General features: G+C 36.2%; 1 protein-coding gene across 1 annotated transcript in view; it reads left to right on the top strand.

The window, feature by feature from the left end:
- Positions 1 to 27,105, top strand: part of FBXO33 (F-box protein 33) — a 36,202-nt gene that overhangs the window by 6,638 nt on the left and 2,459 nt on the right. Inside the window, exons 2-3 of the mRNA XM_059373123.1 lie at positions 24,446 to 24,556; positions 25,070 to 25,755. Coding sequence (XP_059229106.1) covers positions 24,446 to 24,556; positions 25,070 to 25,755 — 797 coding nt within the window. The remainder of the gene's footprint in view (positions 1 to 24,445; positions 24,557 to 25,069; positions 25,756 to 27,105) is intronic.

Raw genomic sequence — 27,105 nt, 5'->3', positions numbered from 1 at the left:
ATTGGGGTACAGATGGCCCTTCTTTTCACAACATCTGTATCTTTGGGGTAAATACCCAGTAGTGCAATTGCAGGGTCATAGGGAAGTTCTGTTTTTAATTTCTTGAGGAATCTCCACACTGTTCTCCAAAGAGGCTGCACCAACTTGCATTCCCACCAACAGTGTAAGAGGGTTCCCCTTTCTCCACATCCCCTCCAACTCATGTTGTTTCCTGTCTTGCTAATTTTGGCCATTCTAACTGGTGTAAGGTGATATCTCAATGTAGTTTTAATTTGAATCTCCCTGGTGGCCAGCAAATAGCATTTTAAGCAGGAAAACAAAACAAAACACTAAGCACCAAGTCCTTGGGCCAGACAAATTTTTGCCCCATTGGAGCAGTAGGAAAGAAAGTATGGCAGGACCATGAGAATGAAAGTGGGAGGGGTGTCATGACGCTTTCTGAAATGTAGAAGGAGGAAGGGATGGGATTAGTTACGTGGGTTTATGGAATAAAGTTTAAGCTATATTCTAAGAATAAAAGAAATCACTGAAAAATATTTAAGAGCAAGAGTAATCTTATTTGCATTTTAAGACACTGTGTTTGCTGTGTAAACAAATGAATTATAAGGGAAGAATAGAGGACACAGGGAAATTTGGGAAGCTTTCAGTAATCTAGACAGAGATGATGGTAGCTTAGAGTATGATGGAAACAGTGGAGATGAAGAAAAGTGGATAGATTCAGAATATATTTTGGAAGTAGAGAGAAGAGGACTTGCTGCTTAGATGTAGAGAAAAGGGAAAATCAAATATTTTTTCTCATTACTCCATAAGAATCCCTCAGTTTTCTTGCCATTAGTAATGTTAAGCATGTTCCATAAAAATCTTAAATGTCAGTCTTATTTAAATTTTTTTGTGTAATCTCTGAGATTGAAGAGGATAATGGTGTTTCTTAGAAGTTAATTAAGTAAGTGAATTGTAAATCAAATGCTAGGAGATTGTTTTTAGTTACCAGATCCTAATAAAACTAATAAGGAATACTATGAGAAGCTGATGACTTATTTCTGATCCCAAAAATTCTGCTGTACAGTTTGGTAGCCACTAGTCATGCGTAGTTTTTGAATTTTTAATTTCTTAAATAAAATTAAAGATGTTAGTCACACTAGCCACATTTCAAGTACTCAATAGCCGAATGTGGCTAGTGGTTTCCGTTAATAAACAGCATGGACCAGAGTATTGCTATCATGGCAGAGAGTTCTATTGGACAATATTTCTCTAAAGTGTTTGTTTTTATATGTTTCATTTGGCTGTGGTAATTCATTAGCATTTGTGAGAGTAAATATGTTATCAAAAGTGTTACGTAGATGTAGACACAGTTGGTATTGAACATGGACTGAGAATAGAATTTACCTAAAAGAATTTCTTGAAATGATGTAGATTATTTTAGCTTTTCTCAGTTTAGAAAGTGAAAATGTTACATTTTATGAGCTCCTTTATAGTATTGGGAAAGGTTTTAACCTTTTTAGGAACATTCTTTTGAAGTACCAAGTTTTCATGTATGTAATTTTCCATAGGTAATTAGACTTGGCTGTATTAACTTTAGTTCAGGATGGCTATGTTTTGCATTTTTCCACTGATACTACTTATTACATCAAAGAAATAATTTTGGGTCATCTGAAATAATAAGGAAACATGCCAAAGTTACTGCCACAGATAAAGTTCCCCAGTTCTGAACCACAAAAGAGAGAACAAGGTCATTATGACCAAGATACCAAACTTTTGGGTCCCAGTTGTACTCAATAGTCCAGCAGAATCCCAGAAAAAGATGAAAGGTCTTTAGCCTTCTGTAGTTAGAACTTAAAGCATATTTCTTAGGTTCATAGGTGGTTAGTATTTTTTCAAAAAACTACCAAACTAACCCAATGAATTCCACAGGAATACTTTGTTTTATTGTGCTCTGCTTTAGTGCACTTGGCAGATAGGTTTATTTGCGAATCCACGTTTTGTGGCAACCCTGCATCGACCAAGTCTGTCAACATCGTTTTTCCGACAGTACTTGCTCACTTTGTATCTCTGTATTGTGTCTATATTTTGGTAATTCCCACAGTATTTTAAACTTTTTCATTATTACTAGATTTGTTATGGTGATCTGCAGCCAGTGATCTTTGATGTTACTACTGTAATTATTTTGGGGTGCCACTAACCATTTCCACATAGGATAGAAAATTTAATCAGTTAGTGTTGTGTTCTGACTGCTCCAATGACCAGCCATTCCTTCATTTCTTTCCTTCTCCTCAGGCCTCTCTTAATCTCTGAGATACAACAATATTGAAACTAAGACAGTTAATAACTTTGAAATGGTCTCAAGTGGTAGGAAGAGTCACATGTCTCTCACTTTAAATCAGAAGCTAAAAATGATGAACCTTAGTGAGGAAGGCATGTCAAAGGCCAAGACAGGCCGAAAGCTAGACCTCTTGTACTAAATAGCAAGTTGTGAATGCAAAAGAAATGTTCTCAAAGGAAATTAAAATTGCTGGGAACCTGGTGGCTCAGTCAGTTCCCTTTAGCTTCCCCCTCATGGTCCGGGGTCCTGGGATCAAGCTCCAGAGTCGGGCTCTCTGCTCAGTGGGGAGTCTGCTTCCCACCTCTCTCTTAGGTCATGCTCTCGCGCGCTCTCGCGCTCTCTCTCAAAAAATAAAATAAAATAAAAAAGTGCTACCCTAGAAAACACACAAATGATAACTGGAACAGCTTTATTGCTAATATGGAGAAAGTTTTAGATGTCTGGATAGAAGATCAAACCAGCCACAACATTCCATTAAGCCAAAGCCTAATCCAGAGCAAGGCCCTAACTCTTTTCAGTTCTTTGAAGGCTGAACGAGGTGAGAAAACTAAGAAAAAAGTTTGAAGTTAGCAGAAGATGGTTCATGAGGTTTAAAGAAAGAAATTGCCTCCATAACATCAAGCTACATGGTGAAGCAGCAGTTGCTGATGCAGAAGTAGTAGCAAAATATCCAGAAGATCTAGCTAAGATAATTAATGAAGATGGCTGAACTAAGCAAAAGATTTTCAATATAGACAAAATAGCCTACTGTTGGAGGAAGATACCATCTAGGACTTTCAAAGCTAGGGAGGAGAAATCAGTGCTTCACTTCAAAGCTACAAAAGACAGGTGGACTCTCTTATTAAGAGCTAATGCAACTGGTGACTCTAAGTTGAAAACTGTTCAGGGGTATCTGGGTGGCTCAGTCTTTGGGTGTCTGCCTTTAGCTTGGGTCATTATTCCAGAGTCCTGGGAACAAGCCCTGCATTGGGCTCCCTGCTTGGGGGGAAGCCTGCTTCTCCCTCCCCCTGCTTGTATTCCCTCTCCCGCTGTTTCTTTCTGTGTCAAATAAATAAATCTTAAAAAAAAGAGAGAGAGAGAGAGAAAGAAAACAGTGCTCATTGACCATTCCCAAAATCATAGGACCCTTAAGAATTAGGTTAAATCTACTCTTCCTATGCTCTATAAATGAAACAACAAAGCCTGGATGACAGCACATCTGTTTACAGCATGGTAATATTTTGAATATTTTGAGACCACTGTTTAGACCTACTGCTCAGGAAAAAAAAAAAAAATTCTTTTAAAATATTGTAGGTTATGACAATGTACCTTTTCACCCAAGAGCTCTGATGGAGCTGTACAATGAAATCAATGTTGTTTTCATGACTGCTAGCACAATATCCATTCTGTAGCCCATGGATCAAAGAGCAATTTTGACTTCTAAGCATTATTATTGAAGAATACATATTATAAGGCTATCACTGTCGTAAATCATGATTCCTCTGATAATGTGGGCAAAGTAAATTGAAAACTTTCTGGAAAGGAATCACCATTCTAGATGTCATTAAGAACAGTCATAATTCACTTGAAGAAGTCAAAATACCAACACCAGAGGAGTTTGGAAGAAGATTCCAATCCTCCTGGATGATTTTAAGGGGTTCAGGATTTCAGTGGATGATTTTAAAGGGTTCAGGATTTCAGTAGTAACTGCAGAGGTGGTGGAAAAATAGCAAAAGAACTAGAAATAGAAGTGGAGCCTCAATATGTGACTGAATCACTGCAGTCTCATGATAAAACTTTAATGAATGAGGAGGTGCTTCTTACCGATGGGCAAAGAGAGGAGTTTCTTGAAATGGAATCTATTTCTGGTGGAGATGCTGTGATGATTATTGAAATGACAACAAAGGATTTGGAATATTACATAAACTTTAGTTGATAAAGCAGCAAGCTGGTTTGAGAGCATTGACTCCATTATGGCTAAAATGCTATCAAACAGCCTTGCATGCTACAGAAAAAAAATTTATAAAAGGAAGAGTCAATAGATGTGGCAGACTTTATTGTCTTATTTTAAGAAACTGCCAAATCCACCTCATCTTTCAGCAACCGCAATCCTGATCAGTCAGCAGCCATCAACATGGAGGTAAGACCCTCCACCAATTTAAAAAAAATAAATAAAAAGGTAAATGCTCAGTTGATGGGTTTTTAGCAATAAAGTATTGTTTAATTGAGTTATGTACACTTGGATGTGATGCTATTGTACACTTGACAGACAACAGTATAGTATAAAACTAACTTGTATGTGCACTGACTGGGAAACCAAAAACTTCATTTTGACTTGGCTTTATTATAATATTTGCTTTATTGTGGTGATCTAGAACAAGACCCAGAAAGTCTCAGAGGTATGCTTATATGTGTATAGGTTTTTACAAAAGTTGTGATGGTTGTTTAATTCACAGGGGAATTTTTATGCTAAAAAGCAAAAAGATAACTCTTTTTAGTGGAATTTTAATATACATATTTACAGTATACATGCTACAAAACACACAAATATGTCTATGAAAATTATATGTATATTGAAACTGTTGTTGAAAAGATAAGTGCACACAATAAGTTTGAGAAAAAGAAGGGAGGGAGCAGCCTTCTGTGTCTCTCTGGAAAGTGATTCCTAGAGTAAGTAGCAGCTCTACTATGGGACTTTGACCAGGGGCATGCTTAAGTAAAATAGCAGGAAATGCCTTGGGTTGTAGAACACTGCCTACCACATAAAGGGGAAGATGAAGTAGTAATCAGTTGTAAAGACTTTGACTTTTACTGTGAGTAAGATGAGGAGCCATGAAAAAGTTTTGAACTAAGGAGTGACAATTTCTAATATTGCAAAAGGAACATTCTAACAGAACAAACTGATGGTTTCCAGAGGGAAGGGGGATGAAAGGATGGGCAAAATGGGTAAAGGGGAATAGGGGATACAGGCTTCCAGTTGTGAAACGAGTAAGTCATAATAATAGGCACAGCATAGGGAATAGTCAGTGGTACTGCAATAGCATTGTGTGGTGACAGATGGTAGCTACACTTGTGGAGAGCATAACATGATGTATAGGGAAGTTGAATCTATTTTGTACACTGGGAGCTAACGTGACATTGTATGTCAGCTGTACTCAAAGGACTAAAAAAAAGGAACATTCCAGATGCTGTGTTGGGAATAGTTTGTAGGAAATAGTTGTAGGACAAGGGAAGAAGCAACAGGCTGGGTCAGGAGGCCTTTGCAGTAATCCAGGCAAGGGATGATGTTGCTGTTGACCAGTATGGGAGCAATGAAAGTGATGAGTAGTCTGATTCTGTATTTTTATCTGGAGACCTTCTAGAAAGAATGTAAGTATAAAAAATTAGACATAATTATTTTACTGATATTACAGTGCCCTTTTAATTATTCCCTAAATATGTCTTAAAAATATTTTTTCCATTGGCTATTTCTATTCATTTTGTTTTCCTTTTGTGTTAAAGATTTATACATTTTTTTTTAAGATTTTATTTATTTATTCGACAGAGAGAGCGCAAGTAGGCAGAGAGGTAGGTAGAGGGAGAAGAAGAATCAGGCTCTCCACTGAGTAGGGACCCCAATGCAGGGCTCTATCCCAGGACCCTGGGATCATGACCTGAGCTGAAGGCAGCTGCTTAACCAAATGGGCCACACAGGGGTCCCGATTTATACTTTTTTTACAAAAAAAGAAAATACCTAGGGTTTGAACAGTTTGTTTTCTGAAAACATGGCTTATCTTTGCTATTTAGTGCCTTGTATCACAAAGTACTTTCAAACAGTGCCCTGTTCACATAGGCCTTATGTAAATTTGGATCAGTTTGTTAAATAGCCCCAGAAACTTCCTGGTCTTCCTTTCTGCAGACACTTGGAATTTTCCTTTCACTCTTTTCTCCTTCACTTCCTGCTTCATATAAACCCTTTACTTCTTTGAATATGCTTCAGTCTGGCCCACATATGAATTATAGCTTCAAAATGGTGGGACTAAGTGGAAAGGAAGAAGCAAGTAGTACTCTGCACAAGGATTCTTCGCTGCATATCATTGGTCTCATCACCTGTAACTGTAAGCCTGGATAAATCTGTTTTCCTACCCAGACATTCATCATGTGTACTCTTCTATTACATCTCTTCAGTGGACAAGGAACAGGGGAAGAAACAAGGGCAGAATTGAGCTACCTTTTATTTAGGTGTTGCTAGTTACTTCAAAAAAGACTCAGACTCACTCTTAGAAACCTCAAAGGGACAGTCTTGATTCAAGGCTAAGAAGAATTAGAAACCTCAAAGGGACAGTCTTGATTCAAGGCTAAGAAGAAAGGTAGTCACCTGAGGCAAGAGACTTTGATCTTCCATGGCTTAAACCCACCTTTTCAAGCCATCACCCTTCTGATACCAAACTCCAGTTAGCGTCACCACAAGAGTCATGGGGTTGGGTAAGGTCCAGGCATATTGCCAGCACTGCAGAGAGTTAAGTAGATGTGGTTTTTTTTTAATAAAGATTTTATTTATTTATATGACAGAGACAGATCACAAGTAGGCAGAGAGGCAGGCAGAGAGAGAGGGAGGGAAGCAGGCTCCCTGCTGAGCAGAGAGCCCGAAGCGGAACTCGATCCCAGGACCCTGAGATCATGACCTGAGCCGAAGGCAGCGGCTTAATCCACTGAGCCACCCAGGTGCCCAGTAGATGTGTTCTTAACAATTCCTAAAATGCTAAACTAGTTTTCCCAGAGAAACAGCAGTATTAAACAACCATAAGGGTAGGTAACATTATTATTGCTTATTTTACAGATGCTAAAACTGAACCACAGAATAGTTAAGTTAACTTTCCAGTTATACAGAGAAATGACTGCCTGGTTTTCTTATTTGTTTAATGAAATTTTCTAATACATACAAAAAATAGTTAAAATGGACAACCTATCACCCAGATTCAGTAATTTAAGGAATTTGTCACATGTGCGTTATTTTATCTTTACTGAAGTATTTTAAAACAAATCCAAGATACCAGGATCATTTTATACTATACATTTCAGTATAAAGCTCTGAAAATTATGTACTTTTTAAAATATAAACAGTCCTATTAATATACATTAACAAAGTTATTAATAATTCCTTCTTCTCATCTATTTTTTTTTAATGAGTCTTTTAAAACCCTTATTTCTATGCCAAGAGACTAAACCCATGGACTCTGGGAGCTTAACTGCCATAACTTTTCACATCATTGACACATAATGCATATTTTAATATTTGAATGAACAAAGAGTAGGAGAGCAGTCTATACGCTGAGTTTCTAAGTTGTAAGTACTTAATAATCTGACAGCTCTAGATCTAAAACTGATGGCTTTTTGAAATAGGATTAAAGAAGAATGCAGTGAGGTTGAAGAAATTCGTTCTCTTTTGGCAGTAGTATGGCCTATTACATGGTTCAGGAGATTGATTATCAAACATTGTTTATGATTTTGTGCTTTCACAACATACGTAAGGTGTGTTTCAGAGGCACCTGGGTGGTTTAGTTAGTTAAGCATTTGCCTTCAGCTCAGGTTATAATTCCAGGGTCCTGGGATCAAGCCCTGCATCATGCTCCCTGTTCAGTGGGGAGTCTGCTTCTCCATCTTCCCTGCCCCTCCCCAACTCATACACATACTCATATATGCCCTCTTTCCCTCTCTTTCTCTCAAATAAACAAAAAATCTTAAAAAAAAAAAAGAAAGAAAAGAAAAGAGCTAAGGTATGTTGCAGAGGGACTAATAATATTAAGTAGGTTGTAGTCTATTAATATTACCTTAGGAACAGAGCTAAACTAATTTGAAGAATTGAGATGACAGAAAACTTTGTAACCAACTGTAATGTTTTCCCAGTATGTTTTTATTACATACCTTTTGAGCAAGTACATGTTATGGACATTGTGCAGGAAAGAACCCTGTTTATTTCTTTAGTTCACTTGAAAAAGCAGGTCACAGATTTCATATTTAAGTAAAAGGATTTGGGCACAATTCCCTTGTTACTGGTATTATCTCATGGCCTCAAAATGAGGCATCTGTTTATTGTTATGGTTCAGTATATTCTATTCTAGTGTTGTTGCCAGATGTTCTTTTCAGTCCCATTTTTACCATCTGAAACAATTGTGAGTCACCTGGAGGCTATATGCAGTTTTCTTGGCTTCACTATATTATCTATAATCCTATTTCAACACAATATATTTAAAAGCTGCCATTGAGTTGTCAGTGTCCCCCCTTCCCCCCGAGGGAATCAACAGTAATTTAGAGGTTGCAGAGGAAAATATCAGCAATCTGGAAGACAGGATAATAGCACACAAGCCAAACATCAAAAAAAAGGAAAAAAAATTTTTTTAATTAAAAAAATTTTTGAAATGAGGATCAATTGAGAGATCTCTTACACAAAATCAAGTCAACAAATGTTCGCATTATTGGGGTTGCAGAGGAAGAAGAGAGAGAAAGGTGTAGAAAAACATATTTGAAGAAACGGTATCTGAAAACTTTCCTAACCTAGGGAGAGAAATAGACATCCAAGTCCAAGAAGCAGAGTTCTAAACAAGATGAACCCAAAGAGTTCCACGCCACAGCACATAATAATTAAAAAGTCAAAGGTTAAAGATAAAGAGAGAACCTTAAAACCCACTAGAGAGAAACACAAAGTTACCTAGAAAGGACAACCTGTAAGAATACTAGCTGATTTTTCAGTAGAAACTTTGCAAGCCAGAAGAGAGTGACAAGTGCTAAAACGAAAAACCTTCAACCAAGAATACTCTACCTAGCAAGATTAGCATTCATATTTGAAGGAGAAATAGTTTCCCAGAAAAGAAAAGATAAAGGAATTTATCACAACTAAACCAGCCTTGCAAGAAGTATTAAAGTGACTTCTTTAAGTGGAAAAGAAATGGCCATAATTAAACATAGGAAAAATGAATAAAAACACACAAAATATGGCAATATATACATAAAAGTGGAGAAGAGAGTAAAAAGAGAAAAGAAGGGGAAAAAACCTTTTTTTTTCTTTTTAAGAACGTGTTTGAACTAAAAGGCCATCAAATTAATATGGACTGATATTTACATCAGATGACATATATGAACTTCATGGTAACCATAAACCCAAAACCTATGATAGATACACCAAAAGTAAAGAGAAAGCCAAATAAAACACTGTAGATACTAATCAATCACAAAGAGAGCAAGAGAAGAAGAACAAAGAAGAACTACAAAAACAGCCAATAAACAAAGTTTTTAAGTGGCAATAGGTACATACTATCAGTAATTACTTTAAATATAAAGGGTCCAAATGCTCCAATCCAGGGACATAGAGTAGTGGAATGGATTAAAAAACAAACAAACAGGGGCGCCTGGGTGGCTCAGTGGGTTAAAGCCTCTGCCTTTGGCTCAGGTCATGATTCCAGGGTCCTGGGATGGAGCCCCGCATCGGGCTCTCTGCTCCGCGGAGAGCCTGCTTCCTCCTCTCTCTTCCTGCCTGCCTCTCTGCCTACTTGTGATCTGTCTGTCAAATAAATAAAATCTTTAAAAAACAAACAAACAAACAAAGACCTATCTATATGCTACCTACAAGAGGCTCACCTCAGACCTAATGATGCCTACAGACTAAATAAAAAAAGTGAAGGGATGGAAAACATTGACCATGTAAATAAAGTGTAAAAAAGCTGGAGTAGCAACACTTACGTCAGACAAAACAGACTTTTTTTTTTTTTAAGATTTTATTTATTTATTTGACAGAGATCACAGGCAGGCAGAGAGAGGAAGCAGGCTCCCTGCTGAGCAGAGAGCCTAATTCGGGGCTCGATCCCAAGACCCTGGGATCATGACCTGAGCCGAAGGCAGAGGCTTTAACCCACTGAGCCACCTAAGCACTTCCAAATCAGACTTTAAAATAAAGATTGTGGTGGGACGCCTGGGTGGCTCAGTTGGTTGGACGACTGCCTTCGGCTCAGGTCGTGATCCTGGAGTCCCGGGATCGAGTCCCGCATCAGGCTCCCAGCTCCATGGGGAGTCTGCTTCTCTCTCTGACCTTCTCCTCGTTCATGCTCTCTCTCACTGTCTCTCTCTCAGGTAAATAAATAAAATCTTTAAAAAAATAATAAATAAATAAAAATAAATAAAGATTGTGGTAAGAAACAAAGAAGGGAATTATAATGAAGGAATCATTATAATGGGCATTGTAATGAAGGGCATAGTAATGAAGGAATCAATCCATCAAGAATCTTTAACAACTATAAATATCTGTGCACCTGATACTGGAGCACCTATCTACATAAAGACGTTAAAGAGAGAAATTGATGTGATACAGAAACAGTAGATAGAGAACATTTATACTCTACTTACGTCAGTGGATGGATCATTCAGACAAAAAAATAAGGAAATATCTTTGTTTTTGTTTTGTTTTAAAGATTTTATGTATTATAGAGAATGTGCATGAGTGGGGGGAGGCAGAGGGAAAGGAAAAGAGAATCTCAAGCAGACTTTAAGCTGAGCACAGATCTTATCTCATCTTATATGGAACTTGATCTTAGAACCATGAGATCATGACCTGAGCTGAAACCAAGAATTGAACACTTAACCAACTACACCACCCAGGCACCCCTATGGAAGTAAGGTCTTTGAACATGTTGGACCAGCTGGACATAACAAATATATACAGAATATTCCATCCAAAAACAACAGAGTACACATTCTTTTCAAGTGCAAATGGAACATTCTCAAGAATAGATCACATATTGGGCCATAAAACAAGTCTCAATAAATTTAAGAAAATTGATATCATACCATACCTCTTTTCCAACATATCAGTATAAACCTAGAAATGAATCACAAGGAGAAAAAAAAAAAAAAAAAAACAGGAAAAACCACAAATGCATGAAGACTAAACAACCAGTGGGTCAATGAAACAATCAAAGAAGAAATAAAAAAAATACATGATTACAAATGAAGATGAAAACACAATGATCCAAAATCTTTGAGACACATCAGAAGCAGTTCTGTAGCAGTACAGGCCTAAGAAATAAGAAACAAGAAAAAACTCAAAAGATCAATGTTACACCCAAAGGAACTAGAAAGAGGCGAACAAAACCTAAGGTGAATAGAAGAAAGGAAAAGGAAAAAATAAAGGTCAGAGCAGACGTAAAAGGCATAGAGACTTTTAAAAAAAAAGGAGGGGGGGAACTCAATGAAACCAAGAGCTGGTTTGAAAAAATAAACCAGATTGACAGACCCCTAACCAGACTCATTAAGAAACAAACAGAAAAGACCCAAATAAATAAAATCAGAAATGAGAGAAAAATTAAAGAAATGAGAGAGGAAAAGTAATAACTCATACAACAGAAATATAAAAGATTATAAGTGAATACTATAAACAATTATATGCCAGCAAACTAGACAACCTGAAAGAAATGGATAAATTCCTAGAAACATAATCTTCCAATACTGAACCAGAAAGAAAGAAAAAAATCTGAGCAGACTGATTACAAATAATGAAATTTAATCAGTATTCAAAAACAACCAAAGAAAAAAAGTCCAATACCACATGAATTCACAGACCAAATTCTACCATACATTTTAAAAAGAGTTAATACCTATTCTAAAAGTAGTTCCAAAAAAAAAAAAAGAGGAAGGAAAACTTCTAAATATATTCTATAAAGCCAGCATTACTCTAATACCAAACCTGTACAGACACCACAGAAAAAGAAAACTATAGCCCAGTATCCCTGACAAACCTAGGTGCAGATATTCTCAGCAAAACGTTAGCAAACTACATACAACGATACATTTAAAAGATCATTCAGCACAATCAGGTGAGATTTATTCTCAGGATGCAAAGATTGTTCGGTATTCACAGTCAATCACCATGATAAACCACATCACAGAATGAAGGATAAAAGTCATATGGTCATTTCAGTAGAAAAAGACATTTGAAACGTCCATTCATGATTTAAAAAAAAAAAAAACTTTCAACAAAACAGTGTTAGAGGGAGCATACCTCAACATAATAAAGGCCACATACAAAAAACCCATAGCTAACATCATCCTCTGTGGTGAAAAACTGAGAGCTTTCCCTCCAAGGTCAGGAACAAGATAAAGGGTGTCCATTCTCACTGCTTTCTCCTAGCCATAGCAATCAGACAAAAAAAAGGAAATGAGGCATCCATATTGGTAAAGAACAAATTAGGCTGTCAGTATTTGCAGGCAAATTTGCACTATGCATAGAAAATCCTAAAGATTCCATCAAAAAACTACTAGAAGTACTAAATGAATTGAGTAAAGTGGCAGGATATAAAGTTAATAGCCCCAAATTGGTAGGATTTCTGTATACTAACAATGAAGTTGCAGAAAGAGAATGTTTTTTAAAAAACAGCACCATTTATAGTTGCACCAGAAAGAATAAAATACATAGGAATTAACCAAAGAGGTGAAAGACCTATACTCTAAAAACTATAAAACAGTGATGAAAGAAATTGAAAATGACACAAAGAAATGGAAAGATATTCCAAGCTCATGGATTAGAAGAATGTCAATATGTTTTTACCCCCAAACAATCTACAAAGTTAATGCAACCCCTATCAAAACACCAATATTTTTCACAGAACTAAAATAATACCAAAATCTGTATCAAACCACAAAAGACCCTGAATAGCCAAAGCAGTCCTGAGAAAGAATAACGAAGCTGGAGGTATCACAATTCCAGATTTTAAGTTATAATACAAAGCTGTAGTAATTAAAACAGTATGGTACTGGCACAAAAAATAGATACCCATGAAAAACCCACAAATAAACCCACAATTATATGCTCAGTTAAACTTCAAGAAAGCAGGAAAGAATATCCACTGGGAAAAAGGTAGTCTTTTCAACAAGCAGTGTTGGGAAAACTGGTCATCTACATGCAAAAGAATGAAACTGGACTACTTTCTTACATCATTCACAAAAATAAACTCAAAATGAATGAAAAGACCTAAATATGAGACCTGAAACCATAAAAATCCTAAAAGAGAACACAAGCAGTAATTTCTCTGACATTAGCCGTAGCAGCGTTTTTCTAGATGCGTCTCCTAAGGCAAGGGAATAAAGGCAAAAATAAACTATTGGGACTACATCAAAATAAAAAGCTATTGCACAGCTAGGGAAGCCATCAAAAAAAAAAAAAAAAAAGACAACCTACTGAATGGGAGAAGGTATTTCTAAATGATACATCTGATAAGGGGTTAATATCCAAAATATATAAAGAACTTAATAAAACTCAGCACACGCACACACACACACACACACACACACAATCCAATTAAAAAATGGGCAGAGGACCTGAATAGAGATTTTTCCAAAGACATACAGATAGCCAACAGACACATGAAAAGATGTTCAACATCACTAATCATTAGGGAAATGCAAATCAGAATTGCAATGAGATATTACTTCATACCTGTTAAAATGGCTAAAATCAAGACAAGAATGATAAGTGTTGGTGAGGATGTGGAGAAAAAGGAATCCTCTTGCACAACTGATGGGAATGTAAATTGGTACAGCCACTGTGGAAAACAGTATGGAGGTTCCTCAAAATACTAAAAATACAAATATCATATGATCAAATTCCACTGTTGGGTGTTTACCTTAGGAAGATACTTTTTTTTCTATTCATTCCCCTTTGTTTATTTCAGCATTATTTACAATAGCCAAGAATTTGAGGCAACAGAAGTGTCCAGCAATAAACAAATGGATAAGGAAAACGTGGTGTGTGTGTGTGTGTGTGTGTGTATATATATATATATATATATATATATATATATATATATAGTGAAGTATTACACAGCCATAAAAAAGGGAAGAGATCATACCATTTGAGACAATATGGATGAACCTAAGGATATTATGCTAAGTGAAATAAGTCAGACTGAGAAAGACAAATACCATATGATTCTACTCATAAATGGAATCTAAAAGAAGTGCATGAAGAAACAAAAAAGCAAAATCAGAACTGTAAATGCAGATGGTTGCCAAAGGGGCTTGGGCAAAATGGTTGAAGGGGAGAGAGAGATACAAGTTTACATTTATGGAGTGAGTAAGTCACAAAGATAAAAAGTAGAGCATAAGGAATACAGTCAGTGATACTTTAATAGTGATGTAATGGGAAAGATGGTAGCTCTACTTGTGGTAAACATAGCATAATGTATAAACTTGTCAAATCACTAAGTTGTACACCTGAAACTAATGTAACATTGTTTGTCACCTATACTCAGATAAATACATTTCTTTTGTGAATTCCCAAGTAATATTTGTTTGTAAAATAGGATATTTGAAAAATACAAGAAAAATGAAGTAAAAAATCCACCAGAGATGATCACGGGCAAACATGATGTATCTTTTGCAAAACTGGAATAATAATCCATGTGTGGTTTTGTACCTTTTTCCTTTAATATTTTATCTTGTCCATTTTTCACATCAAAATCCTGTCATGCACTACAAAGGTAAAAATCTAGAATACTGACAATACCAAATACTGGCAAAGATGTGGAGTAACAGGAATTCTTGTTGCTAGAGGGTGCAAAATGGTATGGTTACTATTAAAAAAAAATGTTGACAGTTTCTTAAAAAACTAAACATACTCTTACCATACAATTCAGCATTTGTTCTACTTGGTATTTACTAAAAGGAGTTGAAAACATACTTCCACACAAAAACCTGCTCACAGATGGTTATAGTGTCTTTACTCATAATTTCCAAACCTTAGAAACAATCAAGATGTTGTTCAGTTGGTGAATGTATAAATTAACTTAAAAAAAAAAGTACATCCAGACCGTGGAATATTTAGCATTAAAATGAAATGAGCTATTAAGGCATGAAAAGACATGGAGAAACATTAAGTGCATATTACTAATTGAAAGAAGGCAATCTGAAAATTTTGTATATAGTGTGATTCCAACTGTGTGATATTCTGGAAAAGGCAAAACTGAAGACAATAAAAAAATCAGTGGTTGCAAGGGGTGGGGAGAAGAGAAAGACGAATAGGCAGAGCACAGAGGACTTGGAGAACAGTGAAAAACTCTGTACGATATTACAATGATGGATATGTGTCATTATACATTTGTCCAAACCTATAGAATGCACAACACTAAGAGTGAGTCCCAAGTTAGACTATGGACTTTGGGTGATTATGATGGGTCAGAGTAGGTTCATCCTTGCTAAAAAATGTACCATTCTCATGAGTGCTGTTGATAATGGAAGAGATTATACATATGTGGGGATAAGGAGGATATGGGAAGTCTGTACTTTTGATCAGTTTTACTATGAATCTAAAATTGCTCTAAAAATACATTTTAAAAGATAGGCATAGATGTGTTTAAAATTTTGCTCTAAAATATAATGGTATCAATAAAGCATCTTCTGGTTCCGGAGAAGTAAACTCCAAAACCCAGAGGATGATTAGCCCTAAAATTGTTTATATTGCAGATACTTTGTGTATTCGTCCATAGCATGAAGAATTAGTTGGTTTTATTTGAAGGAAAAAATCAGATTTAAAAATGCTGGGATGTAATTATGACTGTACTCTTAATAAACAACAACAACAACAAAAATTGAAATGTTATACAAGATTTCCACCCATTTCCCAACTGGAGTCTGAAACAAATGACCCTCAATTTCAGTTATACTTCTTCACGTTTATAAATATTTTCATATGTAAAGGGCTCCTAGTCCGAAGCCAAGAAGACTCTTCTTCATTACAAAAAAAAAGCCAATATTGTTAAAATATCCATGCTGCTCAAAGCAGTCTGCAGATTTAATGCAGCCCCTATCAAAACACCAAAAGTATTTTTCGCAGAATTAGAACAAATAATACTAAAATTTATATGGAATCATAAAAGACCCTGAAGAGCCAAAGCAATCGAGAAAGAATAAACTACAAAACTGTAGTAATAAAAACACTATGCTGTAGGCACAAAAACAGACATGTAGATCAGTGGAACAGGACAGAGAGCCCAGAAATAAACCCATGATTTTAAGGTCAATTAATCTTCAACAAAAGCATAAGAATATACAGTGGGGGAAAGACAGTCTCTTCAGCAAGTGATACTGGGAAAACTATACAGCTGCATGCAAAAGAATGAAATTTGATCACTTTCTTACACCGTACACAAAAATAAACTCAAAATGGATTAAAGACCTAAGTGTAAAACCTGAAATCATGAATCTCCTAGAAGAAAACATAGACAGTAATTTCTCTTCAGCCACAGAAATAGTTTTTAAGGGGCTCCTGGATGGCTCAATGGGTTAAATAAAGCCTCTGCCTTTGGCTCAGGTCTTGATCCCAGGCTCTCTGTTCATTGGGGAGCCTGCTTCCCCGTCTCTCTCTCTCTCTCTCTCTCTCTCTCTGCCTGCCTCTCTGCCTACTTGTGATCACTGTCTGTCAAATAAATTTTAAAATCTTAAAATATATATATATTTTTTTGAAGACACATCTTCTCAGGCAAGGCAAACAATAAACTATTGGGACTACACCCAAAAAAGCTCTTGCACAGTGAAAGAAACCATCAAAAAACAAAAAGGTAACCTACTGTAATGAAGATATTTTCAAATGATAACATCTGATAAGGGGTTAATATGCAAAATATAAAAAGAAATATTGAACTCAACACCAAATAACCCCAGATAATCTATTTGAAAAATGAACAGAGGACCTGACTAGACAAACATTTCTGCAAAGAAGACATACAAGTGACTAACAGATACATGAAAGGATGCTGAAAGTCACTAATTGTCAGGAAAATGCAAATCAAATCCACAATGAGATAATCGCCTTACTCCTGTCAGAAAGGCTAGACTTAATAGGACAAGAAATAACAAGTTTTGGTGAGCATGTGAAGAAAGTGGAACCTTCGTGTACTGTTGGATGAAATTTCCTTAAAAAATTAAAAAACAAAATTACCTTATGATCCAGTAATTCCTCTGCTGGGTATTTATCCAAAGAAAATGAAGACACAAATTCAAAAATATATATGCCACCCCTATGTTTATTGAAGCATTATTTACAATAACCGAGACATGTAAGTAACTCAAGTGCCCTATCAACAGATGAATGGATAAAGAAGCGATACATACAGCCATAAAAAAGAATGAGATCTGACATTTGCAACAACATGGAGGTAACTAGAGGGTATAATGCAAAGTGCGAAGTCAGAAAGACCCATACCATGATTTCACCAATATGTGTTTTTAAGAAACAGAACAAATGAGCAAACTAAAAAGACCAAAAAAGCTCAGATTCTTAAATACAGAAAACAAATTGGTGGTTGCCAGAGGGCAAGTGGGTAGGGGAATTGGTGAAACCGATAAAGGGGATTAAGAGTGCATTTATTGTGATGAGCATAAGTAATATATAGAAATGTTGAATTGTTATGTTATATACCTGGAACTCATATAACACTATGGGTTTTTTTTTAAATTTTTAATATTTATTTATTTGAGAGAGAATGAGAGAGGGAGAGAGAGAGAGAGCATGAGAGGGGGGAGGGTCAGAGGGAGAAGCAGACTCCCTGCTGAGCAGGGAGCCAGATGTAGGACTCCATACCAGAACTCCAGGATCATGACCTGAGCCTAAGGCAGTCCTTTAACCCAACTGAACCACCCAGGCTCCCTAACACTGTATGTTTATAATACTTCAGTAAATAAAATGGTTTTCTCAAATAAAAGTAGAAAATACTTAAGACTTCCATTATTATGTTAATCTTATATATGTGAGAGAACCCAACAAAGTAAATTTTCCCATTTGCTTAGATTTTTACATAGGTATTAATCAAGATTTTACCAAAAAATACAGCCTGAAAATATAAAAGTATATTGTCTTAGGGGCACCTGGGTGGCTCAGGGGTTAAAGCGTCTGACTTTGGCTTGGGTCATGATTCCAGGGTCCTGGGATCGAGCCCCAAATCAGGCTCTCTGCCCGAAGTAGGGAGCCTGCTTCTCTTCCTCTCTCTCCGCCTGCCTCTCTGCCTACTTGTGATCCCTGTCTGTCAAATAAATAGATAAAATCTTTTAAAAATAAAAAAGTAAATTGTCTTATAAAAAGTAAATTGTCTTATAAAAATCCTAAATTAACGGGAAGGTATGTGCTATGGTGAGTGCTTTGAAGTGTGTAAACCTGGAGATTCACAGACCTGAGCTGCTGGGGCTAATAATACATTATATGTTAATAAAAAATTAAAAATTATATTTTAAAAAATCCTAAATTAAGCTTATCTTGTGAGCTAATGTGAATACTGAAACAACAACAACATAACCACCTTAAAGTACCAAATTTAAGAGGCCTTATTTTCTTTGAGGGGTTAACTGAGAAGATAATAGACAGTCCAGCATTTTTGTAGAGAAAAGGTATGGCTAGGATTTTTTTTTAAATCTCATATATATATATATATATATATATATGAGATTTTATTATATATATTATATATATAATATATATATATGACAAAGTTCTTTAAGAATTTCCAAAGTAAAACATTTTTATTTCTACCAAAAACTGGGAAACTCCTTAAGCTGAACATTTTTGTTGTGGTGGTGGTGATTGATAACTGTGACATGGGTTGATTAAAAAGTGGCATTTCTAAAGAATTTTTTTTTAAGATTTTATTTATTTATTTGTCATAGAGAGAGAAGTGAGAGCAAGCACAGGCAGACAGAGTGGCAGGCAGAGGCAGAGGGAGAAGCAGGCTCCCCGCCAAGCAAGGAGCCCGATGTGGGACTCGATCCCAGGACGCTGGGATCATGACCTGAGCCGAAGGCAGCCGCTTAACCAACTGAGCCACCCAGGCATCCCGAAAAGTGGCATTTCTGATAGAAAAGTCCTTTTATTGGAATTTGAAGACTTACCAACAAAATTGATAAACACTTAACACTTTAGGCTCAAAATAAATTAGGTACTGGTTCTAACGTAAATGTACTTTATTTTTCTTCTCCTTTTACCTACTTTTGTGGGCAAGAGTTCTAAATATGACTAAAGTATCACCATGTTTAGAAGAAGAATTAGGTGTTGCTAATGTAATAGGATTTTGTCTTTTTAAATAACTTAAAAACTTTTGTTTCACACATAAGAAAACTCCAGTCAGTGGATTTTTTTGCATTTTGGACACTTGATTTCTCACTTAGTGCTCTATCAACACTACTTTTATTTCTCCTGACCAAGCCTTTAAAAATTTGGATAACATTATTCTTGCTGATTATAATGTGGTTTATGTTGATTGTCTCAATAAGTGACACTAAGTACTTCATTCAGACCAGTGTGGATAGTATATGAAAAAAAGAATTATAAGTACTTAAATATATGTGCCAAGCAAATGTAATATTTAACATTTTTGAGCATCATTACTTAACACTGTGAGCTTCACAATGAGCATTATTTGGTCAATAGATTCCAGCTAGGGAAAGCTATTGGGCTGGCAAGGGATAAGTGTGATACGGGATTTAAAATGAATGGATAAAATCTTTCATATACAATTTTGTAGTGGAATTGTCAAGTTCATTTTCAGGTAATATTATCTAATTATTTGATTACATACGGAAGCACGGAGTTGTGGTCTGAATGATAAGGAATTTTAAATTGCTGTGTACCTGAAGAAATTCAGTGCTGCTTGTCGATAAAATTTAAGTGCTTAAGAAAATGACATTGCAAGAATATCTTAGTCACGATTGAAAAGGAAAGCTGAGATAGAGAAAACTTTTATGTTCTAGATTCAGTAAATCTAAGTACCGGCTGTGAAACAAATTAATTGGGGCAATATTTTATTAAACTCTACTTTTAATTTTAAATGCTAGTAGCTATAATGAAGAGATCATCACCATTATGCCAGGAATTGTCAAAATGTCAAAACTTTTTGTTAATAGTCTTGGCTATTAGCCATGATTGTGAAAGACCATTCTTCTGCTTTTGTTTTTTTTAATTTATGAGGACTTTAGTATTCCATGACTAGGAGATAGGTGCATTTTATTTACCACATGTAGTTCAGCAAAATTAAAATCACAGTTCATTAAATGAACTCTGTTCCATTATGGCACGTTGTAAGTAGAAGTTTTTGATATTATACTTAAGGAAGTCTGGGGACTAAATGGATTGAAGGAGTAGAAAGAAGAAGAGATTAGAAGACAAAAGAGAGGATAGATGTCTTGGAGAATGTGGATAATCTCCCTCCACTGTAGCAGAGACAGCACAATGCAGGAAAAAAGGAATTACCCAGACCTTGATGTCAGTGATGTAGATTGAAATGTTTGGGAAAATTTTAAAAAGAAAACAACAACAACAACAACAAAAACCACCAGCATAGTCATCTTAAATTCTGTGGACCTAACTATAGTAAATAAGTGGAGAAAACTCGCCATTTAGAGGAAATATACAATCCAGGGTTAATTTCATTTCCCCTGCCCATATGTTTTTCCATTCCTGTTTCTCTCAAGAGAATGAGAAAATGAAGACTCCTTCCTCCTAGGGGAGGACTTGGTTTTGAATCAGCCATTGCTGGCAGGCTGCATTTTTCTAGGTCTGAGATAGAAACAGTAGGGATTAAATATGATGTCTTCAGAAGAAATGAGTTACAGTAAATAGAAAGAAATGACATCACGGGTGGAAAAAGGTGGCTTATTTGCTCTCTTCATTCAAAATGGTTGTCCTTTGATCATTTGTACTTTTTTTCGGGTTGTTGGATTTGATTTGTATTTGAGTTAATGGGAGAAATGGGGAAAGACTGTGGGTTTGTCTGTGTCTACTTTTTATCTGTAACATATATTAGCAGTATAACCACGATGTGTTTGGAGTTGTAGGATTTTTGCTTAATTATGGATAACATTTTCTTAAGTCAACTTCTACTTTTTTATAGTTAAAAACTAGTCATTGGTCTTAGCGTTAGAAAGAAAGAAAGCTGAAAAATGGTTAAAATAACCATAAGAGCATTTCTGCTGATGACAATATGTTTTTAAATGAAACTAACCAGAAAACTAGAATATGCACATTATAGTCTTTAGAGCAATACTGTCCAATAAAAATATAATATAGATTATACATGTAATTTAAATTTTTCTAGTAGTCACATTAAAAAATTTAAAATAAATTATGAAATTAGTCTTACTATACTTAACCCAATATATCCAAATATTATATAACCAATATAAAAAATTTAATGAGATTTTATATTTTTGTACTGTCTTCCAAATAGTTTTTTATACTGAAACACATCTCAGTTCTGACTACCCAAGTATTAGTAGCTATATTTCCTATATTGAATGATGCAGATTTAGAATATAATAGGAAGAATATTACTACTATGATAATAATAATTCAGGTTGGTTCCCATCTATCATGGGTCCCTTAAAAAGTCTTTTTATTTGTGAAGATTTTTTAATGAATATCTTTTCATAAATAATAAATTTAAATACTTTTATGGGAGTATCTTGGTAGTAAATTTAGTGAAATATTTTCTGCTCACCTGGTATTTATCGTCTTACTAGTCTGTAGAAATCTATGAAGAAGTGATTCTAAGCCCTTTGAGGTGCTAACCTTTTACTTGGTCTTTTTTTCCCCTTTAAGGCAGATTTGGTTCTCTGTTTCATAAAAGAACTCCTAATAGGAAAAACAAAGTATTGGAGGACATAATTACTTGGAATAGCTGTCAGTATCATAAACTCATCTTTAATTTCCCTTTACATAGAAGTCCTATCCAGAAGATAACTGTGTTATTTTTTTTAATTGATTGAAAACATTACCCTTAAAATAATGCTCCACATGATATGATTATCTTTCCAAAATCCATCCCAGGCCCACCTCCCCTTATGTATCTATGTCCCATTATTCTCATTTAATTATGGTCTTGATTACAGTTTCTATCTAGGTAACTCTTGAAATTACCTTCTCAAAGTATTCATTTGTTTAAAAAATACTCATTGAACACCTGTCTTGTGCCAAAAAGTATTGCCAGGTTCTTATAAGAAACAGGAGTTTACCCCTCTCATGAGAAAGGTAAGAAATCACAGTAAAGCATATTAGTTTAATAAAAGCATTTTAGGGGTGCCTGGGTGGCTCAGTGGGTGAAAGCCTCTGCCTTCAGCTCAGGTCATGATCCCAGGGTCCTGGGATCGAGCCCCACATCGGGCTCTCTACTCAGCAGGGAGCCTGCTTCCCCCTCTCTCTCTGCCTGCCTCTCTACCTACTTGTGATTTCTGTCTGTCAAATAAATAAATAAAATCTTTTAAAAAATAAATAAATAAATAAAAATAAAAGCATTTTACAAGGTGCGTCGGTGCCTCAGTCACTAAGTGTTTGCCTTCGGCTCAGGTCATGATCCCAGGGTCCTGGGATCTAGGCACATCGGGTTCTCTGCTTGGTGGGAAGCCTACTTCTCCCTCTCCCACTCACCCTGCTTGAGTTTCCTCTTTCTCTGTGTCTCTCTCTGTCAAATACATAAATCTAAAAAAAAAGAAACAAACAAACAAAGGGGGAAAAAAGCATTTTACAAACTCCCATAGGATGGCTAAATCCACAGATGCTGAAAGAATTGACTCAGAAAAGGCTTTAATAGAGTAGGTGGCATTCAGGTATAGAAGGCTCAATAGTGGTTTACCAGACAGACCTGAGAGGGAATAATATTACATGTAAAAAATAGTAAGTAAGGGTGCCTTGGTGGCTCAGTTGGTTAAGCGTCTCCGTTGGGCTTAGGTCATGATCTCAGGGTCCTGGGATTGGGCCCCACATCGGGCTTTTTGCTCAACAGGGATCCTGCTTCTCCCTCTCCCACTTCCCCTGCTTGTGTTCTCTCTGTCAAATAAATTAAAATAAAATCTTAATTAAAAAATAATAAGTAGCCCAGTATAACTTTTTTTGAACCACATTTTGAAGGATCTCATTGTACCAAGCTAGCCATTTGCCTTTTTCTTGTAGCCAATAGGGTGTGATCTCTTAGGGATTTTTAATCAAGGCAGTACTCAAGTTTGTGTACAGCTATGATCCAGGAGCATTTCTACCTGCCTAGGAACCTTTGGGAGATACCTGTTTGTACCCCAGGGCAGACCCATTAACATTGGTCTAAATGGATCCTGAAGCAGCCCTCCATCCCCACTCTGCCATGCTCTAGGGCAGTTTCATCTAGAAACCCAGCAGGTGACATATCTGTTAGTGCCCTTGGAGACAGACCTGCAGAATCTGGTCCCAGCTCTGGACCCTGAAACAAGCCTGACACTCAGTTCTAGCCCCTCTCAGCTGCAATCCTGGGCATTCCTGCCTTTCTTGGGATCCACCCAGTGGCAGAACACTGGCCTTCCTAGGGATCTGACAAAAACCACTCCTGCCCACACACTTAGTAATAGGCCCGCTGTCCGCAGACCTAATGACATTGTCCTAGCACCAGCCCTACTGACCAAGGACTCAGAGGCAAGCCTTTCCACCAGGAGACCAGACAGGATCCATGCCTGCCCAGATGACTGGTAATGAGGTCCACAAACGATAGACCCCAGTGCAGGCCCAGCAGCAGCCATGTGACCTGGCCTCAGTCCAACTTGACTATGGTCCTAGAGGTGATCTCATCAGTCTGGAGACCCAGTAAGAGGAGATCGTTAGCAGCAGAAACCTATCTATAAAACATTTGAAGAGGTTTTGTTCCTCCAAATATAAAGATCATTGAAAATCAGGCACACATGGACCCACCAAAGGAAACTAATAAAGCTCCAGTAACCAACTCCCCAAAAATAGAGATCTGTGAATTGCCTGCCAAATCATGCAAAGTAATCATCTCAAAAGAAGCTCAGTTACACGCAAGAGAACACTGACAACTAAATAAAATCAGGAAAACAATGTATGAACATCTTTCCATGGTCATTGAAATGCTGAATTTCTGAACTGAGCATACAGCTTAGTGTAAAACCTCAGTACTCATTCTGTAAAGCTTTTACTACTTCTCCTGTATTATGTTGCTTTTCATTGTATGTAAAAAGCAATCTGAAAGTACCTAATTGGATTTCAAATGAGTTATAAAGTGGAAACTTTTGTAGATATCCCTTATACATTTCTATTTTTAATATTTATATTTGTATATATTAGTCAGTCATTTTAAATTGCTTTTTTTTTTTTTTTTTTTGTAGGAACCTCCAGAAGTTTAGCCTTTTTGGAGACATAAGTGTTCTACAACAGCAAGGAAGTTTGTCAAATACATACCTCAGCAAGGTGGATCCTGATGGCAAAAAAATTAAACAGTAAGTTATATGGCTAGTGGAAGGGGTCTTATATTAACAATAATTTTAGTTTTTTCTGAGAAATTGTAAGATACAATCAGGAGAGTAATGATATTTTTCCCAAAAAATGTGTCCTGTAAACTGAAAGTGTTTTAACTATGAAATACCCTATTCCACATCATAAATCTTTAAGATAAATCAAAGACTTTGCTGGGTAAATTATTGCTATTTAACAGTGTTACTTCTCTCCTTGCCTTCATTGTAACATAAATTGTATATCATCACTCTTTTCTACCATACAAAAATGCTGCTTTCATTGGTTGAAGAACTTATTTTTGGATGTTTAATATGGTTTATTCATTATATTTTTATGTGAATTTTAGTAGTATTTATGATAATGTTACTTGTGGGTTGGATTGAGAGAAAATGGATCTTAACATTGCATGCCATTTTATTGCCCAGTTTCAGAAGTCAGTGTTAAAAGATTAGCACTAAATGTTAACAGGATCATTGTGGCATGTGTTTTCCATACAGAATTCAGCAGCTGTTTGAAGAAATACTGAGTAATAGTAGGCAACTGAAATGGCTGTCCTGTGGGTTTATGCTGGAACTAGTAACCCCAACATCACTGTCATCTCTCTCAAACTCTATTGCCAACACCATGGAGCACCTGAGCTTGCTAGACAACAATATTCCTGGTAGCAGCACCCTTATCACCACAGTCGAACTGGAGCGATTCGTGAATCTGCGCTCACTTGCCCTGGATTTCTGTGACTTTACAGCTGAGATGGCAAGAGTCTTAACTGATAGCAACCATGTGCCTTTGCAGCGACTGTCTCTCCTGGTCCACAATGTTTCCGTGATGCACAAGTCTCTGGACAATATGCCAAATGATGAGCATTGGAAAGCCTTGTCACGAAAGAGCACCAGCCTTCGTGTCTACATAATGGCCTTTGATATCAAGAGTGAAGATATGCTAAAGATTCTGAAACCCAGTATACCACTAGAGAGGATCCATTTTGACAGCTACATCACTTGTGTTTCAGGAGCTATTGTTGATCTTATATCCAGGCAGTATGATAAGTTCCTCACTCATTTTATACTAATGAATGATGTGATTGACACATCTGGTTTTCCAGATCTTAGTGACAACCGAAATGAAGATCCATTGGTTTTATTAGCATGGAGGTGCACAAAGCTCTCTCTCCTGGCAATTCACGGTAGGTGATTTTTGTTCAGTTTGTTATTTATATCTAAAACATATTAAACCAGCAAAAAGCACTGACATTTGTAGTGTTGAGTAATCTTCTAACAAGTTGAAATGCAGGCTTTTATACTTTTTTTAAAAAAAGATTTTATTTATTTATTGGACAGAGATCACAAGTAAGCAGAGAGGCAGGCAAAGAGAGATGGGGAAGCAAGACTCCCCGCATTGAGCAGAGAACCCAATGCGGGGCTTGATCCCAGGACCCTGGGATCATGACCTGAGCTGAAGGCAGAGGCTTTAACCCACTGAGCCACCCAGGCACCCTGGCTTTTATACTTAACTTATAAGATACACCACTTACAAGTAAAAGGTCATATTTCCACTCTTAAGTGTTTTGTTCCAGCTTCCATGTTGCTTTTTTCTTCCACCATGGGATTGATGGTATTTCATGAGAGATGGTATTTCATGAGAGTGGCATTTGAAATTAATTTATCTAAGAAAAGTTACATATCTACTTGCAGTAGATATATTTCTTCCTCTTATCACAAGATCTCTTAAAAACATAATACAGAAGGAAGAGAAAGTATGATTTCTTACTTGCTTGCTGCCTCATCTTCTAGGTTCTAGATATTACCATATTAATTTCTATTTTTTTTTAAAGATTTTATTTATTTGACAGACAGAGATCACAAGTAGGCAGAGAGAGAGGAAGGGAAACAGGCTCTCTGCAGAGCAGAGATCCCGATGCGGGGCTCAATCCCAGGACCCTGGAATCATGATCTGAGCCGAAGGCAGAGGCTTTAACCCACTGAGCCACCCAGGTGCCCTAATTTGTATATTTTTTTAAATGATGATTCCATTGATTGGGTATATGCCTTTTTCTTACTGGTGCCTTTCATCTTAATACTATCCTCATTTAGAGAGAGTTTCTATTCTGCCAGAAGAACGTTTTACTTCCTTTTCTGGAACATGTAAGACCTTTACAGCATACAAAATGGACTGTTAGTTGTGTTTCCTTATTTTTTTAATATCTTTTAGCCTGCATTAGTGCAGGAAAGTATGTGTCTTGCTTTTCAAAACTTATAAAGTTTTGCTTTATAATTTGGCCAGTCATCAGAGATAGCAGTAGAGAAATACATTTCAACTTGTTATAATATTACTCAACACTATATATTAAAGATTAATTTCAGCCAATCTAAGCTCTTTTTTTCTTACAAGAAATATGAAATAAGATGTTAGATACAGCTAAAGCTCCTATACCCATTCCCCTTTATTCCTTCCCAAAGTTTATCCATGACTCTTTAATACTTTACATATTTTCTATTGGCAATTAACAGTTTAAAGTTTCGCTTATTAACTTCAG

The sequence above is a fragment of the Mustela nigripes genome, chromosome 13 (assembly GCF_022355385.1).
Source record: "Mustela nigripes isolate SB6536 chromosome 13, MUSNIG.SB6536, whole genome shotgun sequence".
In the NCBI taxonomy this organism is placed as follows: domain Eukaryota; kingdom Metazoa; phylum Chordata; class Mammalia; order Carnivora; family Mustelidae; genus Mustela; species Mustela nigripes.
Note: the sequence above shows the minus strand (reverse complement) of the source record. Positions and strands in the feature narration are given on the sequence as shown.